At 41.4% G+C, this 21,625-nt stretch overlaps 1 protein-coding gene and 1 pseudogene across 2 annotated transcripts in view; one reads left to right on the top strand and one right to left on the bottom strand.

The window, feature by feature from the left end:
• The window catches only part of SERPINB7 (serpin family B member 7), a 59,198-nt gene extending 39,611 nt beyond the window's left edge, over positions 1–19,587 (top strand). Inside the window, exons 4-9 of one of the 2 annotated variants that reach the window (XM_047086130.1) lie at positions 5,015–5,065; positions 5,637–5,753; positions 10,933–11,050; positions 14,877–15,019; positions 16,340–16,486; positions 19,189–19,587. In XM_047086130.1, coding sequence (XP_046942086.1) covers positions 5,015–5,065; positions 5,637–5,753; positions 10,933–11,050; positions 14,877–15,019; positions 16,340–16,486; positions 19,189–19,587 — 975 coding nt within the window. The remainder of the gene's footprint in view (positions 1–5,014; positions 5,066–5,636; positions 5,754–10,932; positions 11,051–14,876; positions 15,020–16,339; positions 16,487–19,188) is intronic. The other variant, XM_047086132.1, reaches the window with a different exon arrangement.
• Positions 14,962–15,099, bottom strand: LOC124517173 (uncharacterized; annotated as a pseudogene).
• Positions 19,588–21,625: the final 2,038 nt, after the last annotated feature.

Here is a 21,625-nt window from a genome sequence, read left to right as displayed (position 1 = left end):
GAGCTAGAGGAAGCTGGTCCGTGTTGTAACCTTTCACAACTAAGCACTTGTTAAAGAGTGTTTGTGCAGGTAATTTAGAATTACTCATTAGAATATTATTAGAATAATTCATTTCTCTCTCCCGATAGCTCAGTGAATATTTGCTGCTAGGGAATAACCAGGATGGCCTCAGGATGCCATTTTTTTCCAAGAGCCGGAGTGAGTCCCAGCCAAGTACACTGAGCACCTTTAATGCGATGACAGCAGCTATAACTGCTGAGAACTTCGTCAGTGTCAGGCTCTGGGCTAAGCTCTACAGATATCTTATTTGCAGCTCGCAATGACATCAGAGTAGGTAATATTACCTTGATTTTGTGTGTTCCCGTGCCATCTCGACTAGCAAGTGGCAGAGCTATGATTCAAATTCAGGGTGACCTTCTAAATCAGGGTTTCAAAACCTTGGACATTTTGGGCCAGATAGTTCTTCATTGTGAGGGGCTTTTCCCCACTAGATACCCTTCGGGTACCTCTTTCCAGTAGTGAGAAGCAAAAATGTCTCCAGATATTGCCAGATATCCCCCAGGAGGCAGAATCAAAAGAGTCGAGAACCATTCTCCCTAAAGCCACCGAACTGAAATGCAGCCCGAAGTACATTATTACAAAACCTCAGTTTTTATGAAGTTAGTGCTTTGATAAATATAAAGCCTTTGGCGGGGTGGGGGGGGGGGGAACCTAGCCACTAATAAAAATGTATTCATTCATTAGTATAAATACATAATGCTTTAGAACCAAGGAAGGCAACTTGGTCTTGGAGTTAGAAAATTAGATCCAAATTCTGGTTTGGGAAAATTAGTTCATCTCTGTTAGCCTCAGTATCCTTACCTGTAAACTATAGGGTGGTGGGGGGGAGGGGGGACTTGTTGGTATCCACTTAAAAAATAGCTTAAAAGGTGTTTCTATTCCAAAGACGTGGAGACTTCACACCTATGATGAAACACCATGCCTTTAACGCGACAGAAGACACAGTTACTTGTTATTGTATGATGTCAGGTTAGGAACTTTCTTGGGCTATTGCCTGACTCATTTCCTGAGGTCTCTTTGTGAGCCCCTCTCCTGCCCCCCTCCCAAGCTGCCTGGCGGGACCAGTCAACCTTTGGGAGGTGGGTCACAGTGAATTCAAAGAGCCTGTATTGCTGGGGTCTGCTCTTTTATAGTCACTGACGGGATCAGTGCCTTTCCTGAATTACTTTTTATAGCCCCTGCTCTTACAACCTCTTATAAGAAACAGGTAAGAGGACCCTCTCTCCCTCTCTGCCCTTCCCCTGCTCTCTCTCTCTGTCAAAATAAATTTAAAAAATAATAAAAAAAAAGAAGTATGTAGCAGGAAAAAAATGACAACTGTAGGCACAAAACCATTCACATAACTCATTTGTACAAATATTTAGTCCTCTGCAGTATACCTCCTTGGAAATCGATTGTTTAGCTTCCCCCTCTCGCCCCCACAACCCTGGCCCAGTTAGTTTCTTGTCGCAGTGCCCGACACTTGGTACTGTGTGTGTCACATATGTATATTTGATCAGTTTAGTCTCTGTGGAATCCATCTATCTGTCTCTCTTAAGCATTGCCATGGACCAGTGGTCATTCTTATTTTTTATTTTTGATGCTCGGATGGTCACAGTTGGGCCAGGAGAAATCCCTTTAAACTTGTCCCTTTTTTTGTTTTTAAAATTTATTTTTATTTGAGAGACAGCGAGTGAGCAGGGGAGTGGCAGAGAGAGAGAGACAGAGAGAGACAGAGAGAGAGAGAGAGAGAGAGAATCCCAAGCACGTTCCTCACTGTCAGCACAGAGCCCAACATGGGACTCAATCCCGGGAACTGTGAGATCATGACCCGAGCCAAAATCAAGAGTCAGACACTAAACTGACTGAGCCACCCAGGTGCCCCCTAAACTTGTCCTTCTTAAACAGTCCTTTTAGATGACTCTAAATCTTTGCTACCCGACCCGGTGTTCTGGGCCTGTCCTGAATTTCCTTGGTTCAAGACAGGTCAGCTACTCTCAGCAAAGATGTGATTCCTTTACTGGATAACAGTACTGAAATCCAGAATCAGCATGAAATCTGCATTCAATTCAGTGGAGTTCAGGTGACATAGCAGGCTGATTCCCATTTGAGTGAAAAAGCAGAAAAGTACATGTATTTACCAGATTATGTGTTTAGGTTCATATTTTTTCATTTAGCTCTAATATTACTGTGCTTTTTAAATACAGTGGTTTTTAAAATTTAGTTTTGTTTTCTTTGAGATGCCTACTTCCTCTCTTTTCTCTCACATAACATTTCATTGAAATAAAGTATGTCATAAATTTTTGTCTTAAATCATGTCTTTATATCACAGTGGTTTTTAAAAGTTAGGCAAATTTGAATTTTCTAAAACAATTGGGTTTTACCAAAAACATTTCAAAAATAATCACTGTAATATGTTACTTATTCTGCCACTTCTGTGAGAAGACAGAATAGTTTTATCATTTGGCAAGAATACACAGGTAGAAAGAAGTCCATTGGGATGCAGATAATTCATAGTCTTTTTTTTTGTTTGTTTGTTTGGAAAAAAAATTTTTTTAATGTTTATTTATTTTTGAGAGACAGAGTGTGAGGTGGGGGAACGGCAGAGAGAGAAGGAGACACAGAACCTGAAGCAGTCTTCAGGCTCTGAGCTGTCAACACAGAGCCCAAAGCAGGGCCCGAACTCCCGAACTGCGAGATAAGGACCTGAGCTGAAGTCAGATGCTTAACTGACTGAGCCACCCAGGTGCCCCAGTCTTTTTTTTTTTTTTTTTTACCCTCAATCCAAAGATCCTGAAATATCTTGCATTGTGTAGATCCAGGATTTTCCTTGTTTGTCGTTATCTGAATATGTTACCAGTTATGAACGTGAAAAAGAAATTCTGATTTTCCTACATGGGTCAATCAGGGAATATGAGACCACAGGACTGCTAGCATTTTGGATTGTGATATCTATGCCCTTTGATATTTTATTTCATATTTATTACATTTGACTATTTACTAGTGTCCCTGTTCATCTTTAGTCATGGTAGTTTTATTGTTGAATGTACAATTTCTTAGAGTTTTTGAAAATGTAAAAACATGTATGTATCACCTCAATATTGTACCAGTCAGGTTTACTAAAAGCCAATTGGGAATATCAGAAGAGATGGCCAGATCATTATCAAAATAGATTAAAATTAGAAATGATCAAAGAATGATGTTAAATGTTTGTGCTTGTTAAAGCTTTATTCAAAAACTTAACAAGGATGACTTCTAGGGATTCAGACACCTTTTATAACATTGCTTGGGTTCCACAAAAGTTAGTTCAGGAAGACGTTTGCATTTTTGAGTCCTGACCCTGTCCCACGATAGTTTATGTTTCTGGTACATCCATATATTCCCAAATACCCGTCTATCCAATGTCAAGGCAAAATGAGAAAGGAGGCTGATAGTTTTCATGCTCCACAATGGCACAGTCCTGGGGGGTGGGGGACGGCGGGGTGATCCCCTCGTTGCCAGGCATGGTGCCTTGATGCCTGCAAAGACCCCGCTAGTGAATTTTAAACTGACTACCAATTTGTGTATTGAACGTGCCTTGTTACCTGTGCCTTATCTCTCACTCCATCTCATTAATTATTATTCCAGATTAAGAGAATGTAGAAATTGAGGTAGGCTCCAATTCTCCATGACCTGTTGAGACTAACAGTGACACTCATAGCCTTCATACGTTTTCATATATTTTACTGAGCTGTTCCATTTTCTCCTACCCAGTAAGATGGTGCTATTGATTAGGGTTCTGAAGACTTGAAGTTGAAAGCCTGCACAGAGGCACTGATAGCAGCACTGACTTAATTAAATTCCCATGCGTAATTTCTAATGGACTTCACCCCTTCTCCCTCCCTCCACCTCCCACTAGGGATATTGTTCAAATGTAGCACATACGAGCCCTTCAGGAATACCTACATCTTCCTTACAGAAAATCTTAGCTGTTTCTGTGTATCATCCACCCACGCCTGGGAGGCAGAACACATTTGGTTTGCTCCCGACAGTTGCATAAATGAGTATCATATGCGTAGAACACTTTATGAGAAGCTGTTTTGCATTTCAGATCCTGTGGACATAAGGGCCTGGGGAAATTCGGATAAAGTGCAACAGAACATTAAAGCTTGGGCAGAATAGCAATTATGAGAGCACTGGGATTATAAGAGCCACACTGGAAAAGCAAACACCTAAAATGATTTAATTCCAAATAATTGCAGAAGCTGAAATTACATCTCTCAAGTCCCAATTTCGCTGCACATTTAGGATTTCCTAGATGTTCAGTAACTACTTCTCCCTTTTCCGTCTTGGTGCCTATGTAATTAGCCCTAATCTTGGCCGCCACGTAGGTAAATAAAGTTTCCATTTTTTTTTTTAATGTCTATTTATTTTTGAGAGAGAGAGAGAGGGAGAGGGAGAGGGAGAGCGTAAGCAGGGTAAGGGCGGAGACAGAGAGGGAGACATAGTATCCGAAGCAGGCTTCAGACTTTGAGTTGTCAGCACAGAGCCCGACGCGGGGCTCAAACTCGTGAACCACGAGATCGTGACCTGAGCTGAAGTCAGACACTTAACCCACTGAGCCACCCAGGCGCCCCAAAGTTTTTTATTTTATTTCAGTTTTTTGTGTGATTCGTTTTGATCCTTGTCTACGTTTAGTCAGTGAGTAATTGTAAGATTGTTCCACCAGAATGAGCAAACCAAAATAGTTATCAAACACATTTCATTTTGTAGCCATCAATTTATTAACTCTGCCGGCTGGTGGCACTTGCCCCGAGTAATCTGTGTTCTAACCATGTCAGTAGGGTGGCTGCACCTGTCCCTGCTGCCCGGTGTGCTAATAAGCACACACACGGATACAGCCGTTAACAATGAAGTATCTTCCTTGCTTGGTTCTGTGGGGTCTCTTCTCATTCATCAGGACCTGGTAACTGCTTTTCTCCCGTCCTGTCTGCAGATACTTCACTTCCACAGGGTCTCAGGATGGGGAAACTCTTCTAACACTCAGGTAAAGACAATACGTTCTTCTAGGGAAGGGGAATGTGGGGCTAAAATTCGAGAAATTACTGTCTCGCCGATGTATTTAATTATGCTCTCTGTCTCCTCAAAGCAGAAGAGTATGTCTCACTCGGATTGCCATATTGTGGTATCTCAGGAACAAGTTTTGATAATTTACTTGTTAATTGTTAATTTCCCAATATTTCACCATGTGTTGGCTGGATTTTGGCAAGACAGTATGGAACTAAATGTTTTGCTTTTATCCTTCGATATCCATGGCCAACTTAGAGAGGTAAAATGAATTATTTAGCACACATATGAGGCAGATTCATTATCTGCTGTTAAGAATTTTATTCTGAGGTTAATTATCTTAGTAAAACTTTTAATTAACTTTGATCACAGATACTATTCTGAGAAGGGCAAGAAATCGTAAATTTCTGCGGCATTGCTGCTTTTATGAGCATCATTCTTTTTCAGTTCTTTTATAGCACAATATACATGTTTTATTTCATGTGTAAATGAGAGCATGGATATATTTGCCATCCCATAACACATTTTTTTATAAATCTTTTCAATAACAGCCAGGACTTCAGTCTCAACTGAAGAGAGTTCTCTCCGACATAAACACGTCCCATAGGGACTATGAGCTCAGCATTGCCAATGGTCTTTTTGCAGAAAAAGTGTTTGACTTTCACAAGGTAAGTGCGGCCTCCCATGTCACAAGGTTATTTCCACTCTGGATCCTAGTCTTGTTCGATCCATCATCTGTGAAAGGGCTTGTGTCTTTGTACAGAGCCAGACAATGGTGATTTTTTTGTTTCTTATAGGGGCTAATCATGTTCCCAGATATCTCTGAAATATCATCACTGTGTTTCCAGAGTACAGCCTTACTTCTTTAGCTGAGGGATCCCCACGTTCAGGGTCACCAGACTGAGAGGCTCCAAAACCAGAAGAGACAGTGCTCTCTGGCAGTGAGGCAGAGCTATCATCGGGTGGGAGGAGAAGGCAGCTCATTTAGGGTTGTCCGTGGGCAGCAGAAAAAGTCTACCCACTTTTCCTCCAAGCTCTGTGATCCTGGGATCGCTGTGCATCCCCAGAGCTGAGTTCACCTCCTCTGTTCTCAGCCGTGCCCCGTGATCTCTCCTGCCAGCAGTAACTTTGCAGGGCGGTCACTTACAAGAGCCCCTTGTGGGGGACGTAGGCAGGTAAGGACCCTGGCAGGGGGGCAGATCGGGCTGGATGGAGGCAGGGATATGGTTCACTCGAGGTCAGCAGGTGACTTGCTCATATTGCTCGTGAAGTCTGAGCAGTTGCTGTGGCATCCCACTCACCCGAGGACCAGGGAGACCCACCCTGTGTTCTCCGTGCCACTGTGCTCGATCCATGCCTTCGAGCCATCGCTGCTGTGACCACCGGAAGCTGCTTAGTAGATGCATTCAAGCAGATGCAGTGCCCATGATTTTCAGGGCGTGTGTGTTCTCCCTTTTAATTCTCCACTTGTCAGACAACCGTAAAGCTTTGCTTGCATGCCCTCTCCGGGCTAATCTCCACTTGTATCTTTGCCAGCATTCTGTGTTCCACCCAACCATCATCGTCTCCTCTGTCTGTCACCCACACGGATTCTTTGCCCCCTTCTGACGCCACTCCCAACCCTTTGGCAGCCTGCCAATTATGAGGCATGAAGCCACTTTGTTTTTTAATCTTTCCAAGAAGAATCCCACACAAGCTTTACAGGGGCCACCCTGTATGTTCAGATCCACATTTTGTGTCTCTTTTCCCACACATACTGCCGAGTTCCTGAGGGACTGCCAACTCTGTTGAACAGGAAGTTGAGGTGTCTATCATGTTACTATTCACAGCACACATCCGGGTTCCCTTATCCAGCACTTAGTGTGTGTGGGGAGCAGGGCACCCAGAAGCACTGTGAACGCGAGATCTGACCACGAACATGGAAAATAGACACACTGCCATCTTTTCCCTCCCAGACATTTACAAGTAGAGGTAGTTATTCTAAAGAGTCCTTTTTGGGGGTGCCTGGATGGCTTAGTTGGTTAAGTGTCCGGCTCTTGATTTCAGCTCAGGTCATGATCTCACGGTTCAGGAGACTGAGTCCCAAACTGGGCTCCTCGCAGAGTGTGGAGCCTGCTTAAGATTCTCTCTCTCTCTCTCTCTCTCTCTCTCTCTCTCTCTCTCTCTCTCTCCCTCTCTCTCCCTCTGACCTTCCCCTGCTTGTGTTCACGCTCTCTCTCAAAAATAAAAAATAAAATAAAATGAGAACTTTTAAAAAGTTTCTCTATTTTGGGAGAGGGACAGAGCATGAGTAGGGGAGGGGCAGAGAGAGAGAATTCCAAGAAGGCTCGATGCTGTCAGCACAGAGCCCAATGCAGGGCTTGAACTCACAAACCATGCATGAGATGACCTGAGCCGATATCAAGAATCAGATGCTTAATCGAGTGAGCCATCCAGGCGCCCCATAAAAACTAGTTTTGATTAAAGATGTAACTATTGTTAACTTTCAGTTGTCCGATCAGTACAAAGATAGATCATCTCCAACTTTTTTACATTTTGTTTTACAACAGTTTTTTTTTACTCATATCTGAATATGGATGAGTCTATGAGAACTGATGAAGATAATAATAACGTATAAATTATCTTTACAAAAAGTAAGGTAGCATAGAAGACCTAACCACCACCTCTGATACTTTCTCCCTCCTCCCCAAATCTGTGCTAAATCTCTCTTGGTCAGACCTCTGAGGATGTCATTCCATTACTCCCCCAAGCTCTGCTATCATTTTGGGTAAGTTCAGTGTCCTGTGACACCCAGCTGTGAGGTCACCTTCCCTCCTTATAGTCTCCTGACCCTCTCTCTCTACCATTACAGTAACAAATGCTCAAGCCACACCCTGAAACTCATCAACGCCCAGAATGTTGCACTCCTGAAATCTACAACTTGAGTTTCCCCTTAGTGGCCACATCATCCCATACTTCTCAGTCTTTCATTATTTCATGCACACTCTACCTGTTCTTCAACTTGCACTGACTGAGTTCTGCAATTTTTCCCTCTCTGCATCGGCTCTCAACGTATCAGCTCTCTCTTTCCCCCAACAGAACCCCACCTGGATCAACCCCATGACTTCTCTCAGCAGGTGCACCTCAGCTCCTACGTGACACTTGTGCCACGCCTGGGTATGTGGTCACCACCACAACACCCTGGGCTCCCAGCCTAGCTAGGTGTTCTCAGTGCTGACCGACAGTCAGCTGTGTGCTCATGGTCATTTCTTTCTCCCATTCCTCACAACAGTTATTGAAATCTCTTCTGCTTCTCTCAATTTCCCAACAACCTCTTATTGCCACCATCAGTTTCAACTAGGTCTGTGCCATGAGCTCCAGATCTCTGATGCCTTAGGTTTTTCTAGTTGGCCCTGGAGCAGGAGAAGGGCCCAGTGCTGTGGGAGCCCATGTGAGGACAGGAAGTCGTGGGGATTTAGTGGAAAAAAGCCTGGGCTTTCTTCAGTATACTTGCTGCCTCCCCTGGTCAGAGAATCACCACAGTAACAGGATTTCAACCACTGCCTTTGGGTGGGTGGATGTCTGGATCATGAGGGGTTGCCCGAGACCTCAGGGTGACACCCCTTTGCTCCTTAGAGCTGCTGCTCTGGGCTCCTGGAATGACCAGCCAGAGGGAAGGGATGGCTCTGCTCGCCCCCCCCTCTCACCCCCACCACCCCACTGCTCTCCACCTGGTCATGACCACAGACTGGGACTTGATCCTAAATCTTCCAATCGTTTGCCATGTACCCAAAAATAGTTTCCATACCTGGCACAAGCACTTTCAACTTTCAAATGTCTTTTTCTTTAAGAGAAAATTAATTTAATACTGAAGTGAAATATATGTTGTAATATACACAGGATGAATATTTTGTCCTAGATAGGCAATTTGATCTTAAAGTTAATGGAGGAATTTTCAAGAGACAAAGCAACAGTATAACTCTTTCTTAAAGATGAACACATTATATACGTTCATGGAACAAACCGTATATGGAGACAAAGGATTGGACATGAGTTGTCTTACGTTTCAGCTTCTCTTCTACAGGTAGAAGCACATCCACCTCAGAATAATGTGTTTTCATTTTTAAGCAATAAATTCCCATCTCCACTTGTCTTCTACTTGACAAAGAAAATAGAGGCCATCGGGGGGGGGGTATCCACATCTAACTCACACCCTGCCCCCTTTCCCCTTCCCTTCATTTTCAGAGGGGATACTTTGTTTAATGGATAATTCATCCATTTCTTTTTGCCTCTTCACCCCCAGTTGCTTGGTGACATGTTTCTAGCAGTATTTTTCTGGAATCTCTTCACTCTACTGTCTTCTTCCTCATAGCATATAAATGTGCTCCAGGTACACATCTTCTAAATTTTTCTCTCCTTTTTTTTTTTTTTTAAAGCTACCCCATGATTCTCTTCCCTTTTCTGTGCATCTCACTCTGTCAATCTAAGCTTGAAAAATCAAGCTTCTCCAATCAAGCTTCTGTATAGGCAGAATCCGTTTTCCACCCTCTCTCACTGCTCTCTCTATTGCAATACACCTTCTACCTTCTACTTCTCCTGAAGCTTCTCTTACCAAGGTGACTAATGGCTTCCAATGGACACCGGGCTGTGGGCTCTTGGCAAAGTTTTGATCTTATCTGCCTCCTTAGTGTTCCACACTACTGTAGCAACCCCGAAAACTTTCCCCTTTCCTGGTTTCTGTGGCATTGATTTCTCCTGTTTTTCTATATTCTCCTTTATCTCCATTTCCTTTGTTTATCTTTATTCCTCTACTCATCTCTGAAATAGGAGTGTTCTTTAGAGTTTTGCCCTCAGGCAACTTCCAATTTGAGCCTACTGGCTGCCTCAATTCAGGACCTTTCTATATCCCTCGGGATAAACTCTAAGGACATTTTAACAGGTTCCTCTATCTCCAATCCATTGTTTTTCCTAGGCTGATTTCAGAGTCACCTTTACAAAATGCACATTTAATTACATTACTCTCCTCTTTACATCCTTTCAATAACTCTCCCTAAAATAAAACGAAAGCTCCTTATCCAAGGAGACAAGACATGCTCTTCCTCTGTCCTGGCTTGTGCCTCCACCTGCCCCATTCACCATAGGCTTCAGGCAGCACAAACTGCTGCTGGGCTCCTGAGTGTGCAAAGATCCTCTTACTCCCCTGAGGGTACTGCTGCCTGGAGGGCTCACCTTTTCTGCTCTTCCTCCTCAACTTCAGGTCTCCTTCCTTCCTTCCTTCCTTCCTTCCTTCCTTCCTTCCTTTCAGTTTTATTTATTTAAATAAGCTCTATACCCAATGTGGGGCTCAAGAGTCACATGCTCCTCTGACTAAGCCAGCCAGGTGCCCCGACTTCATTTCTTTCAAGTACAGGCAAGTCTAGGGGCTTGGGCTGTATCTTAAGTGCAGGAAGTAGCCCGGAAGCCTTCCTACTGCTTTTAGTATGAAGGGGGTGATGCAAGCAAGGGAGGCAAGCTAGGAGGCTGTTGAAGTGTTTGTGATGAGAAAGCAGTGGTAAAGCCAAGGGAATGGGCTTTAGTCGTAGTCGCTGTTAGCCTTCCCTAATCCATTTCAGATAAACTTAGGTTCAAATAGCGTGCTTGCTGTGCAAATTCAGTTGCAGGCTTTCCAGCTCCCCTTCCAGCCATATTTTCGTATTTCTAGCCATATTTCCCCATCTTTGAGTGAGGAATGAGTCCTTGAGTAAGATGGTGGAAATAAAGAGACGAGTTCAAAAACAGATTTGTTATATGCTTAGTTAATGGTGTAAATACAAGAACTGTGTATTGCTTATAGACTTGCTTATTACTGTAATTATTTATGTTTTTTAGAACTATATTGAGTGTGCTGAAAAATTATACAATGCCAAAGTGGAACGAGTTGACTTTACAAATGATGTAGAAGATACCAGATATAAAATTAATAAATGGATTGAAAATGAGACACATGGTGAGTGCAACCCTATTTTTCTAAAAGATTTGTCAGTGATATGTGAATCCTGAGAATGGTCAACTTTAGAGCTGGAAGTCTTTTGTAAGACACGAAAGGAAACAGTTCCTCCTAATCCAATGTAATGACTGCTGTTATTGAAAATTGCTCGTGCACTGTTGGCGGGAAGGCAAATTGGTGCAGCCACTGTGGAAAACAGCATGGAGGTTCTTCAAAAAGTTAAAAACAGAATTATCAATATGACCCAGTAATTCCACTCCTGGGTATTTACCCAAAGAAAACAAAAACACTAATTTGAAAAGATATATGCACGCCTGTGGTTACTGCAGCATTATTAACAGTAGCCAAGTTATGGAAGCAGCCCATGTGCCCATCAGGAGATTAATAAAGAATATGTGGTATATGTATCTATATCTAGATAGATAAATATATAGATAGATAGATAGATAGATAGATAGATAAGAGTATTACTAAGCTATAAAAAAGAATGAGATCTTACCATTTGCACCAATGTGAGTGGACCTAGTGGGTATTATGCTAACTGAAATAAGTGAGACAGAGAAAGACAAATATTATGATTTCACTCATATGTTGAATTTAAAAAACAAAACAAATAAAGAAAAAAGATACAAACAAACGACCAGACTTTTAAATACAGAGAACAAACTAATGGTTGCCAGAGGGGAGGCAGGTGTGAGTATGAAATAGGTGGAGGGAGTTAAGATACACTTATCTTGATGAGCACTGAGTAATGCGTAGACTTGTTGAATCATTATATTGTATACCTGAAAGGAAAAAAACACTGTATGTTAGTTATACTTCAATTAAAAAAAAAAAATAGAATGGTGGTTACCAAGGGCTGGGGGTTGGTGCTTAAAGGGGAGTTGTTCGGTGCATTTAGCGTTTCAGTTTTGTGAGATATGTGATATACAACAAAATGTTTACCATTAATGCCACTGACACGTTAGATGATAAATTTTATGTTTTTTCACTCACATTAAAAAATGGGGAGCAAAAATTCCTCACAATCTTAGCACCTCAACAAATCACTGGCTTCATTTTCCCATGTTCTATTCTAGTCCTTGGCCTTATGCATAAGGAATAAGTTGACCTAGTTATGTTCATAGTTTATGTTCACATCTGTGTCTAGATTTTCTTCTTCACATTCTATCTCTGACATTTTTACAGGCGACTTTGCAATTTTTCATAACCATTTAATTGCATAGACCAAGTATGAAATAAAGAATGTAAACATAACCCTTAATAATTTTTCTACTTCTTATATGGTGGAATGATAATATTTGAGACATACTGGTTAAATAAAATATATTGTTAAATAAAAAAGAAAGAAAATTGCTTTAGTATTTGTCCACAATGTGGTTTTGAGTAATTTTAATAATGGGAATGCTTTATACTTTTCAGAAATCTTATCGATTATTACATTATCTCATTGGATTGAGAAAGAATCCTGTGAGACAAATACTGATTATGACCATTTCATAAATTAGCGACAAGCTGAATTAATATACTCAGTTATCCTCATTATCTTACACCTGGTTAGTGAACAAAGACTAAAAGTGGTTTATAGGATATTATTTTCAATGACCACAGCATTGTATTTCATTCTAATGATTAATCCAATATCTTTCTGTTTTCTTCTTGGGTTGAAGAATCGCATTAAAATTATGACATCCTACTGTGAAATGTATTTTTATTTGATTGCTTCTCCTACAAGATGCGTAGTTTATCTTTCATTTTAAAATTCTCTTCATTTATCAAAATAATATATGTGTCAAAGGTAGTATCTTCCCAAAAAAGTACATTGCTTAATGGGTTGGTAAGTGTCTTGCACAGCTAAAAACTGAATTCCCGCAAATGTTCTGGTTTAGTTCAAAACAAATAAGGAAATGTATTCACTGCTATTTTGCTAATCAGTTGATTCCAAACTGAGTCATTTCTTTTTTTTTTTTTTTAATTTTTTTTCAACGTTTTTTATTTATTTTTGGGACAGAGAGAGACAGAGCATGAACAGGGGAGGGGCAGAGAGAGAGGGAGACACAGAATCAGAAACAGGCTCCAGGCTCCGAGCCATCAGCCCAGAGCCCGACGCGGGGCTCGAACTCACGGACTGCGAGATCATGACCTGGCTGAAGTCGGACACTTAACCGACTGCGCCACCCAGTCGCCCCAGTCATTTCTTTACCAAAGGCTGACCTTGGTTTATACTCTGAAAAACACACATGTATTTGCTGAGTCTGGTTCTGTTTCAAAAATATGAGACATGACTTGCATTCTTCAATGCAAACATACTATAATTAGCCCTGGGAATAAGAGTGCGGTGTCTCAATTTGCTTTTTGTTCATTGGTCGTTACCTCAGTAGAGGGTTACTTTGACCATTAGCCATCACATGTTTCAAATATACTACTCTCAAACCAAGAAAAAATATGCAATTGCTTTTTCTTTCTTTTAAGTTTATTTCTTTATTTTTGAGAGAGAGAGAGGGAGACAGAGGATCTGAAGTGTCTCTGTGCTGACGGCAGAGAGCCTGATGCGAGCTCAAACTCATGAACCATAAGACCATGACCTGAGCTGAAGTCAGAAGCTTAACTGACTGGGCCACCCAGGCACCCCTGCAATTGCTTTTTCTAATCACTGAGTGGGACTCTATTTAGTGTATAGTGTTTAAGGGTATCAGATTGCTAATACGTTTTTCCATCTGGACCAATGATTAATTTCTCTTCCTTTTTTATTCAAATCTATCTGAAAATTATTCTCATTTTGGTAAGCATTGGTTCTTAATGCTGAATACTTCAGAATGCTGCCAACATTTCACCAAACTCACCCAAGTCTTGTTGCCCCTTGCCCATCCTCCGCACACTACCAGAGCACCCCTTTTGGAAGGTAAATCTGACCCATCATGACCTTGTCCTTTCTTATCTTCCAATGGATCCTCAGCAATCATTTTCCATTGCCTTCAGGATAATCCAAAATTACTGCCAGACATTCAAGGCTCTTCATTAGTTGGCCCCTCCCTCTAATCTTTCCAACCCTCCTTTCCCTAATGCATCAGAATGTGCTAGGCTTTCCCCAAACACACCGTGCTTTTCCAGACTTTCATGTCTTCGAATAAAGAGCTTCTGCTATACGCAATTTCTCTCCACCTCGCGCCTCACCCTCAGCTCAAGCAGAGGGCTGAGCCAGAGAGGGCAGCCCTTGTCTGTGCTCCCACAGCACACTGAGCACATGACTATGGTACCAGTGTGGGCAGCTCCCTGAACTGGACTGTGAGTCCAATGTTGGCAAAGACTATGTCTTTCATGGTTGTGATTCAAGCATCAAGAATAGGGTTGACGTTGAGCAAAAATCTTGTTATGTGGAATGAAGGAAGTGATTAGCCCTCTCAACAGAATGGAGTTCAGTTATATCTGGAATGCTGTGGCCTCATCCAGGTGGTAAAGGTAGTTTGGGCTTACCAGCAAGGAGGGGCTTCGGGAATCCTCTTTCTGGGTTGGAATCCTGTTGCCGTAACTTTCTTGTTGTGTGGTGAAAAAATTACTTACTCTCTCTGTGCTCCAGCATCCTCAACAGGAAATGGAAACAATCATAGTGCCTACCCCACAGAGACTTTTGTGAGGATTAAACCAAATCTTGCACACAAAGTATTTAGAGAGTACTGGACAGAGTGATTGATTGCTCATAGGCTATGACAAATATCATTGTTATTATTCTAATTATGTCATAAGGAAGAATATCATGTTCATCTTGTCTTTTTAGACAAATTACATTAAAACTTAACATTTTTTTCCTCCACTTATTTTTCAAAAGGCAAAATCAAGAACATCTTTCAAGAAGGTAGCATAAGTTCTTCCGCTGTCATGGTGCTGGTGAACGCTGTGTACTTCAAGGGCAAGTGGGAGTCGGCCTTCTCCAAGAACGAAACCCTAAATTGCCGTTTCAGATCTCCCAAGGTATGGAAATCTATTCAATTAAGATTCTTTTGCCAAGAGTATTCCTACACTTGATCTTAGCCAAAAGGCCGAGAAGCGATTGCCAATAGTATTCCTTTGCACAAATTATGATATTTGCATAGACAAAGGATGGACTCATCATTTCTTTGCTCCTTTCTTCCACTGCTCACCAATGCTTTGTGGTGGATTGCTTATAAAACACACTTTCTATTCTCCTGATAATGCAGGTTATGGATCACAATTGGAGGTATCCCAGAAATTGATATTTCTTAAGATACATTCAAAATTGAGGAAGGTAATAAAGTATGAATTCATTTTTAAGGTATTCTAGTTGGATGCCTGTAAGAAGAAAATGGGACAAAAGTGTGTCCTGTATTTTTCTTCTGATTCTAACTGTGGGTGGGTGTACGGTTCTAGTCATTTAATACCGATGATTTTTCCCGAGTCAAAGTGAGGGTGCATTTGTTTCCTTTTACAGAGGAAGAAGTTATGTTTAGTAACGTTATGCATTTCCAAGTGTCAGTCCTAATCAACTTTTGTAAAATATATATTCTTGTTTTTTTTGTTTGTTTTTTGTTTTTACCAATTTGTACACAATAATCTTAGAGTATAGTAGAAGCATCAAGGCTTTGGAGTCAGAAGTACTGTGTTGGGGTCCCTGCCTCGTGTCACAGAATCTGCGTTGTCCTAGGCAAGTCAGCTTAACCACCGTAGACCTTCCTACCCTCACAAATAAGGCGATTCCGCTAACTGACCTGTAAAGTTTCTTTCAATCATTCAGCCTTTTATGTTCATGCAGAGAAGGCTAAACTTGATAAATATTGCTATGAATACTGAAGATGTTTTCTTTCATTGGAGGTAAAATACAGACCAGTACTATCAAAATCACACAATTTTAGATGAGGTCTTATTAAAAAATCTATAGCATTCATTTTAAATTATAATTCTATTTAATAATTATTCATTACTTATTATATAGACATTTTCAGGTAAAACACTAGGTGCAAGGGCATGTACCAAGTTCTAGGTATATCAAGTCACATCATCTCTACAATGGTCCTATGCAGTAGAGACTATTTTTACCCACATTATATGGATGAGGAAATGGAAGCACAGAGAGGTGCTAGCCCAAAGCTATACATCTGGGAGTTTTAAACCCAGGCAGTTAATCCCAAAGCTGGGAACCAATGCAATGCAATCACTATTGGGAACAGGTCAGGAAGAATCTACTGAATCGACTGGACAAAGACTAAAGACTATTCTTATTTTATTGTGAAATAAGGTGGGCTTATAAAATGTTTTTTGTGACTTGACTTTCAGTGTCCTGGGAAAGCAATCACCATGATGCACCAAGAACGGAAGTTCAATTTGTCTGTCATTAGGGACCCGCCCATGCAGGTTGTTGAGCTCAAGTATCATGGCGGCATAAGCATGTACATAATGCTGCCCGAGAATGACCTGTCCCAAGTAAGTTACTACTGCCACTTTCACTACTGGGGACTTAGTAGATTTTTAAGATATTATTGATTGTGTTTTTATGCATCCACTTGATGATTTCAGGCTGTAAGAATCAGAGATTTGCCTGCTGATTCCTTTATTTGACAAATATTTAAGGAGTACCTACTCTGTGCCTGACACCATTATAGATAGATGCTGAGATTGACTTACTTCAGTTTAGCCTAAATTTTGGTTGAATAGCTATGAAATTGGCACCCTCTCAAACCTCAGCGTTGGAGGGAAAAGGGTATGAGTTTAGGTCTTTGCACTTGACCATCAAAACAGTCTTGCATGTGTTATTAGAACTTTGATAGACTGACCATTTTAGGCAGGAATGATACAGTGGGGTTTTGGGCCTTTGAGCATCAAAATGTACGGTCTCACCGAGTTTCTGTGTCTCTGCGAAAAGCGTAGGTTAGGGACTGCCCTGTGACTGATGTAGCCAGGGCAACAGACCAGCACAGTGCAAGGGACAAAAAGAGGCATCCCAGGGGCCCCACAAGGCCACATGGCATCACCATGTCTCAGATCCTGATTTTCTTCCTGTCCTTCTTTCTCGTTTCCTCCCTGTGAATTTGGCCTCCTAAGCCTGTGACCTGAAATCCCAGAAGCCTGGATCTTTGGTTGCTCTCCGTACTTCCAATCAGAAGGAATAATAGACGCCATTCAGTGGGCACCTACTGTGTGCCGGGCCGTGTGCTCTGAGCCTCATTCATGTTGTCTTATTTGGTCCACACAGCAACCATGTGGGATAGGGAAAGGAGGCTCATGGGATTTGGTCAATTTGTCTGATAAATACCTATGTACAAATGTGTGTGTGTGTGTATGCACATATATCAACTACCCTAAAAAGTTACATCTAAAGTTTAAAATATTTTTGTGTTTTGATTCGTAAAATAATGAATGTTGCTTGTAAAATAACTGGGAAGTAAAAAGAATATGAAGAAATGCTCCTCCTACCCAGAGGCATTATTTTCCATTCCATCTTTTTCCTATGATTTGGAAACTTTGGACTTTAAAACTTGGGACATGTAATTTCTACAGGGACAAAACCACCCAATCATTTTAATGATTTTCATTTAGCTTCATTTTAATTACCTTTTTGGACATGGACAGCAAGAAGAATGTCATAAAGTTGCTATTATTAAATCTAAAGTTGACAATATAAAATATTGGTATTCCTATGAAATCAATAATTCACTCGATAATCTTTATCAACATTTTAGCACACATCAATTATTTTAACTTCAAATAACCTACAGTAATAGAGAAAGTAGCCCATATAAAACAAACAGTAGATAACTCGAAAGATAGATTTGTTCTTACACTTATTGTCTGAGTTTTTCTTTTCTGTCATGGATTTTCCTAATGATGTTTCAATCAGATTAATATAAATCCACTATATACCTACATTATCCTACATAATGGAATAATGAGGAAGTTGGCTTTACAGTGAGCCATCAAATGAGGAAAAAATTCTAAGTCAGAATGAGACGTTATTACCGACTAACCATGAACTGGATAATTTACACACATAAAATTTAAATTAGGCTAACTTTGATTATATAAGTTTAGGTTCTTGATAAGGATAGCTGTGAAAGGCTGTTTAGGATTCTAGTGAGCCTGAATTTGAGAACAAATGTCTATGTATAAGATTTGTAATCAGTGTGCGTGTGACTAGTCTCTGATCAGTTCTCAGTATTCAGGAGTTGGTGAATTCCACTCATGAATCATCTGGGGCAACAGTGGTGCTGGAGAGAGAGCCGTGGGCTCCTAGCTGTGTAACCGAGGTGCCCACCTATGCAGTTCAGCACATTTCCTTACAATGTCTTGAACTTCAGTTGTCAAGTTGGGTAGGAGAGTGGGTTTGGATCCAAGCCGCCCAGATGGTGTAGGTGATGGTGCTGGAAGGTAGTGATCACCTAAACCCTCGAAGCTAGAGCTCTGGGCTCCTTGCCTTGGGCCACCTGGGGTCCATTGGTTCTTCCCGCAAGCTGTGCAAACATTATCATTTTCTGTGTCTTTAGTGATGGGAAATGGTCGAGAAATGCTGACTTAAATGACCACTGATTTCCTTTCTCCCTCTGATGATCTCTGATACCCTAATTGCTTCACTTGCCCATTGTTCCACTTTGGCTATATTTGTGGCTATATTTGTTTGTAAGGGGGCAGAGAACAGAAATGCCTGGAAATACAAGTCACACCTTGTCACAGCAGAGCAAATTAAACAAGTGATTTAATAGAGTGCTTGAACTGTTTGTGTTAATAGTTTCCCATTTTCAGACTCTCCAAAATCCATTCACATACTTACATGCAAATATCTAGGAGAGGATAATTATGGAAAACTGTCTTTGTAGTTGATGATGTTTTATCTCTCTCTTAAGCATATGGTTCTTTTTTTTGAGAGAGAGAGAGTGTGTGGAGAACAGGGGAGGGGAAGAGAGAGGGGGAGAGCACTAGCGGGAGAGAGGGGCAGAGGGAGAGAGAGAGAGAGAGAGAGAATGAATATCAAGCAGGCTCCATGCTCAGTGCAGAGTCTGATGTCGGACTTGACCCCACAACCCTGGGATCATGACCTGAGTCAAAATCAAGATTCCCATGCTCAGCCAGCTGGGCCACCCAGATGTGCCTTAAGCATATGATTCTAAATTGCCTTTTCAACATTCCTACAGATTGAAAACAAGCTGACCTTTCGGAATCTAATGCAGTGGACCGATCCGAGAAAAATGAGCTCTCAGTATGTCGAGGTGTTTCTCCCTCGGTTCAAGATAGAGAAGAATTATGAAATCAAGCATCATTTAAGAGCCCTGGGGCTGAAGGACATCTTTGATGAATCCAGAGCTGATCTCTCCGGTGTAGCTGCTGGAGGTCGTCTGTATGTGTCCAAAATGATGCACAAGTCATACATAGAGGTTGCTGAGGAAGGCACGGAGGCGGCCGCCGCCACAGGGAATAACATAGTAGAAAAGCAGCTCCCTGAGTCCAGGGTGTTCAGAGCTGATCACCCGTTCCTCTTTGTCATCAGGAAGGATGACATCATCTTGTTTAGCGGCAAAGTCTCTTGCCCTTGAAAATCCAGTTGGTTTCTATTACAGTAGTTCCCTGCAACATCAAGGAACCACCACAAGGGAATAGATTTGAGTGTGACGGAAGCGCGTGGTGTTTCCCTTGCATTTGCTTCCTTCTAATATTGGTCGGGCAGATGATTTGGGTGTCTTGACCCTTCGCAGACACCCGGTTGCTTGTCCTGATCCCGCTTTAGCCTTTCTCCTACCGTGTGCCTCGCCCATTTCTAAGTTCACTCTCTTTTTACCCCCACTCATTCCCGCCATTCTCCCCTGGAGCCCCTTGCACCCAGAGCTGGGCCCCGTCTGGGAACTGTGGAGTTGCTCTGCTGGCAGTGACGATGCAGAAGCGGCCCTCCGGTCTTGTCTGAAACTCTGTAGTTATCCCAGCTACTGGATATGGATATCCCAGCTACTCCGGTTTCATGGTTAACGAGCTCGGAAGGAAGCCCGGCTACTGAACCTGGGTGTGAGGGATAACCTTTCCTTGCCGACCTAAGAAGACAGTAGAGCTTACTTTCACACATCTGATTTGAAATCAGTGTCTAATTTAGATGCTAAAAACTATAGATTTGGGATTAGGGGACGACGAAAATATTTCGTCAATAACTTCAAGTCGATGTCTTTCGGTCTTCCCTTGATACAGACTTTTTTTTTTCCTTGATAGAGACTTAATATGTACATAGTTTTTCAAATATTAAATATCTTTTCACTACTGCCATTTGTTATTTACAGTAGATATCTCATGTGCTGTGTAGTTTACAAGTTTTTCCTCTTATTTATCAGAATAAATAAATACAACAGAGCTGGACAGTGTGATTGTTCTCCTCTAACCAATGGTGAGACTACCAGCACTTTCTTTATCTGGTAGGCCAAGCAAACAAGCAACAAGCGGAAAGAATGCTTTTTAAATATAAATCTGATTTGGTTCAATGTTGCTAATTTATTACACACGAAAGTTACTTTTACAGACACATAGGCTGATAAGGTAATTTTAAATACTAAGATTGAAGTTCATTAGGAAAAGGATTTGCATATGTGAGTATTTATAATAAGACATAAGTAACTTTACAAAACAGATCAAAAATAAGTTGAGAATGAGTAGACCAAGCTGAACTCATTTAGAATTTTATAAACAGGAACAGCCTATTGACTTATGTTTTTATCACAGAAGACTTTCACCTGAATAGAAACTAAATAAATCTGGATAGTCTATAGCACGGCATTGTGGTGCATAAAACTAGCCCTGACAGCTATTTGATTTTCAACCATTATTTTGGAGTCCGTGAATACAGCACGAATGAGTTAATGTGACATGATTTGACAGATGTAGAAAAACCTCCGACCGAATAATCACCAACCTGCCACACCTGAAATAACTATTGTGTCTTTAAGAGATATTTATGGTGGGGGGTGGGGGGAGTGAAATTAACTGGTATGCATCGGTATCTTTTTTTTTCAGGAACTAATTTTTCTGATTAACCCCATTCCCACCTATTGCCATTCAAAAATGACATACTTCTAGATTCTGCTCTTAGATGATAAAGATACAGGATGAGGGTACAGGAGCATGAGTGGTGACGGTAGCCATAATGTTCAGAAGCATGGACGCTGCTCTCTGCTGATAGCATTTTCTGTGGGACTCGCAGCTACTGAGGTTTGAAGCAAGCATCAGGAAGACTTTGGTCAGGTCTGTAAGGAGATAGTTTGGGAAAACTCGTAGAAGCTTGCCCTACAATTTCGGTTGGTTGGTCCTGCCCATATGGCCACCTCACGGTTAAGGACCCTAGCTCACGCAGAGAAGGTCTACCTTGTCTAGTCATGATCTAGGCTTAGTTTGGTGTTACTTTCACAAGTCTGTAACTGTTGTCAGTACACCCCTGGCTCAGTGACAGCAAAGGTAACAGCTGTTGAATTTCATGTTAGCATTGAACTTCATGCTTCTTGAGGCAGGAGCCATGCCTGATTTGTTTCTATAACCAACACCTCCAGAACAATGCTTAATGTATAACAGGCACTCATTGTGTCTTTAAAATAAGTATAG

Source organism: Lynx rufus, unplaced genomic scaffold (assembly GCF_022079265.1).
Source record: "Lynx rufus isolate CCGP_SWC_20201006 ecotype Redwood Valley unplaced genomic scaffold, mLynRuf1.p SCAF_20, whole genome shotgun sequence".
Taxonomy (NCBI): Eukaryota; Metazoa; Chordata; class Mammalia; order Carnivora; family Felidae; genus Lynx; species Lynx rufus.
The sequence above is the reverse complement of the archived record's forward strand: the minus strand, read 5'-3'. Positions and strand labels throughout refer to the sequence as shown.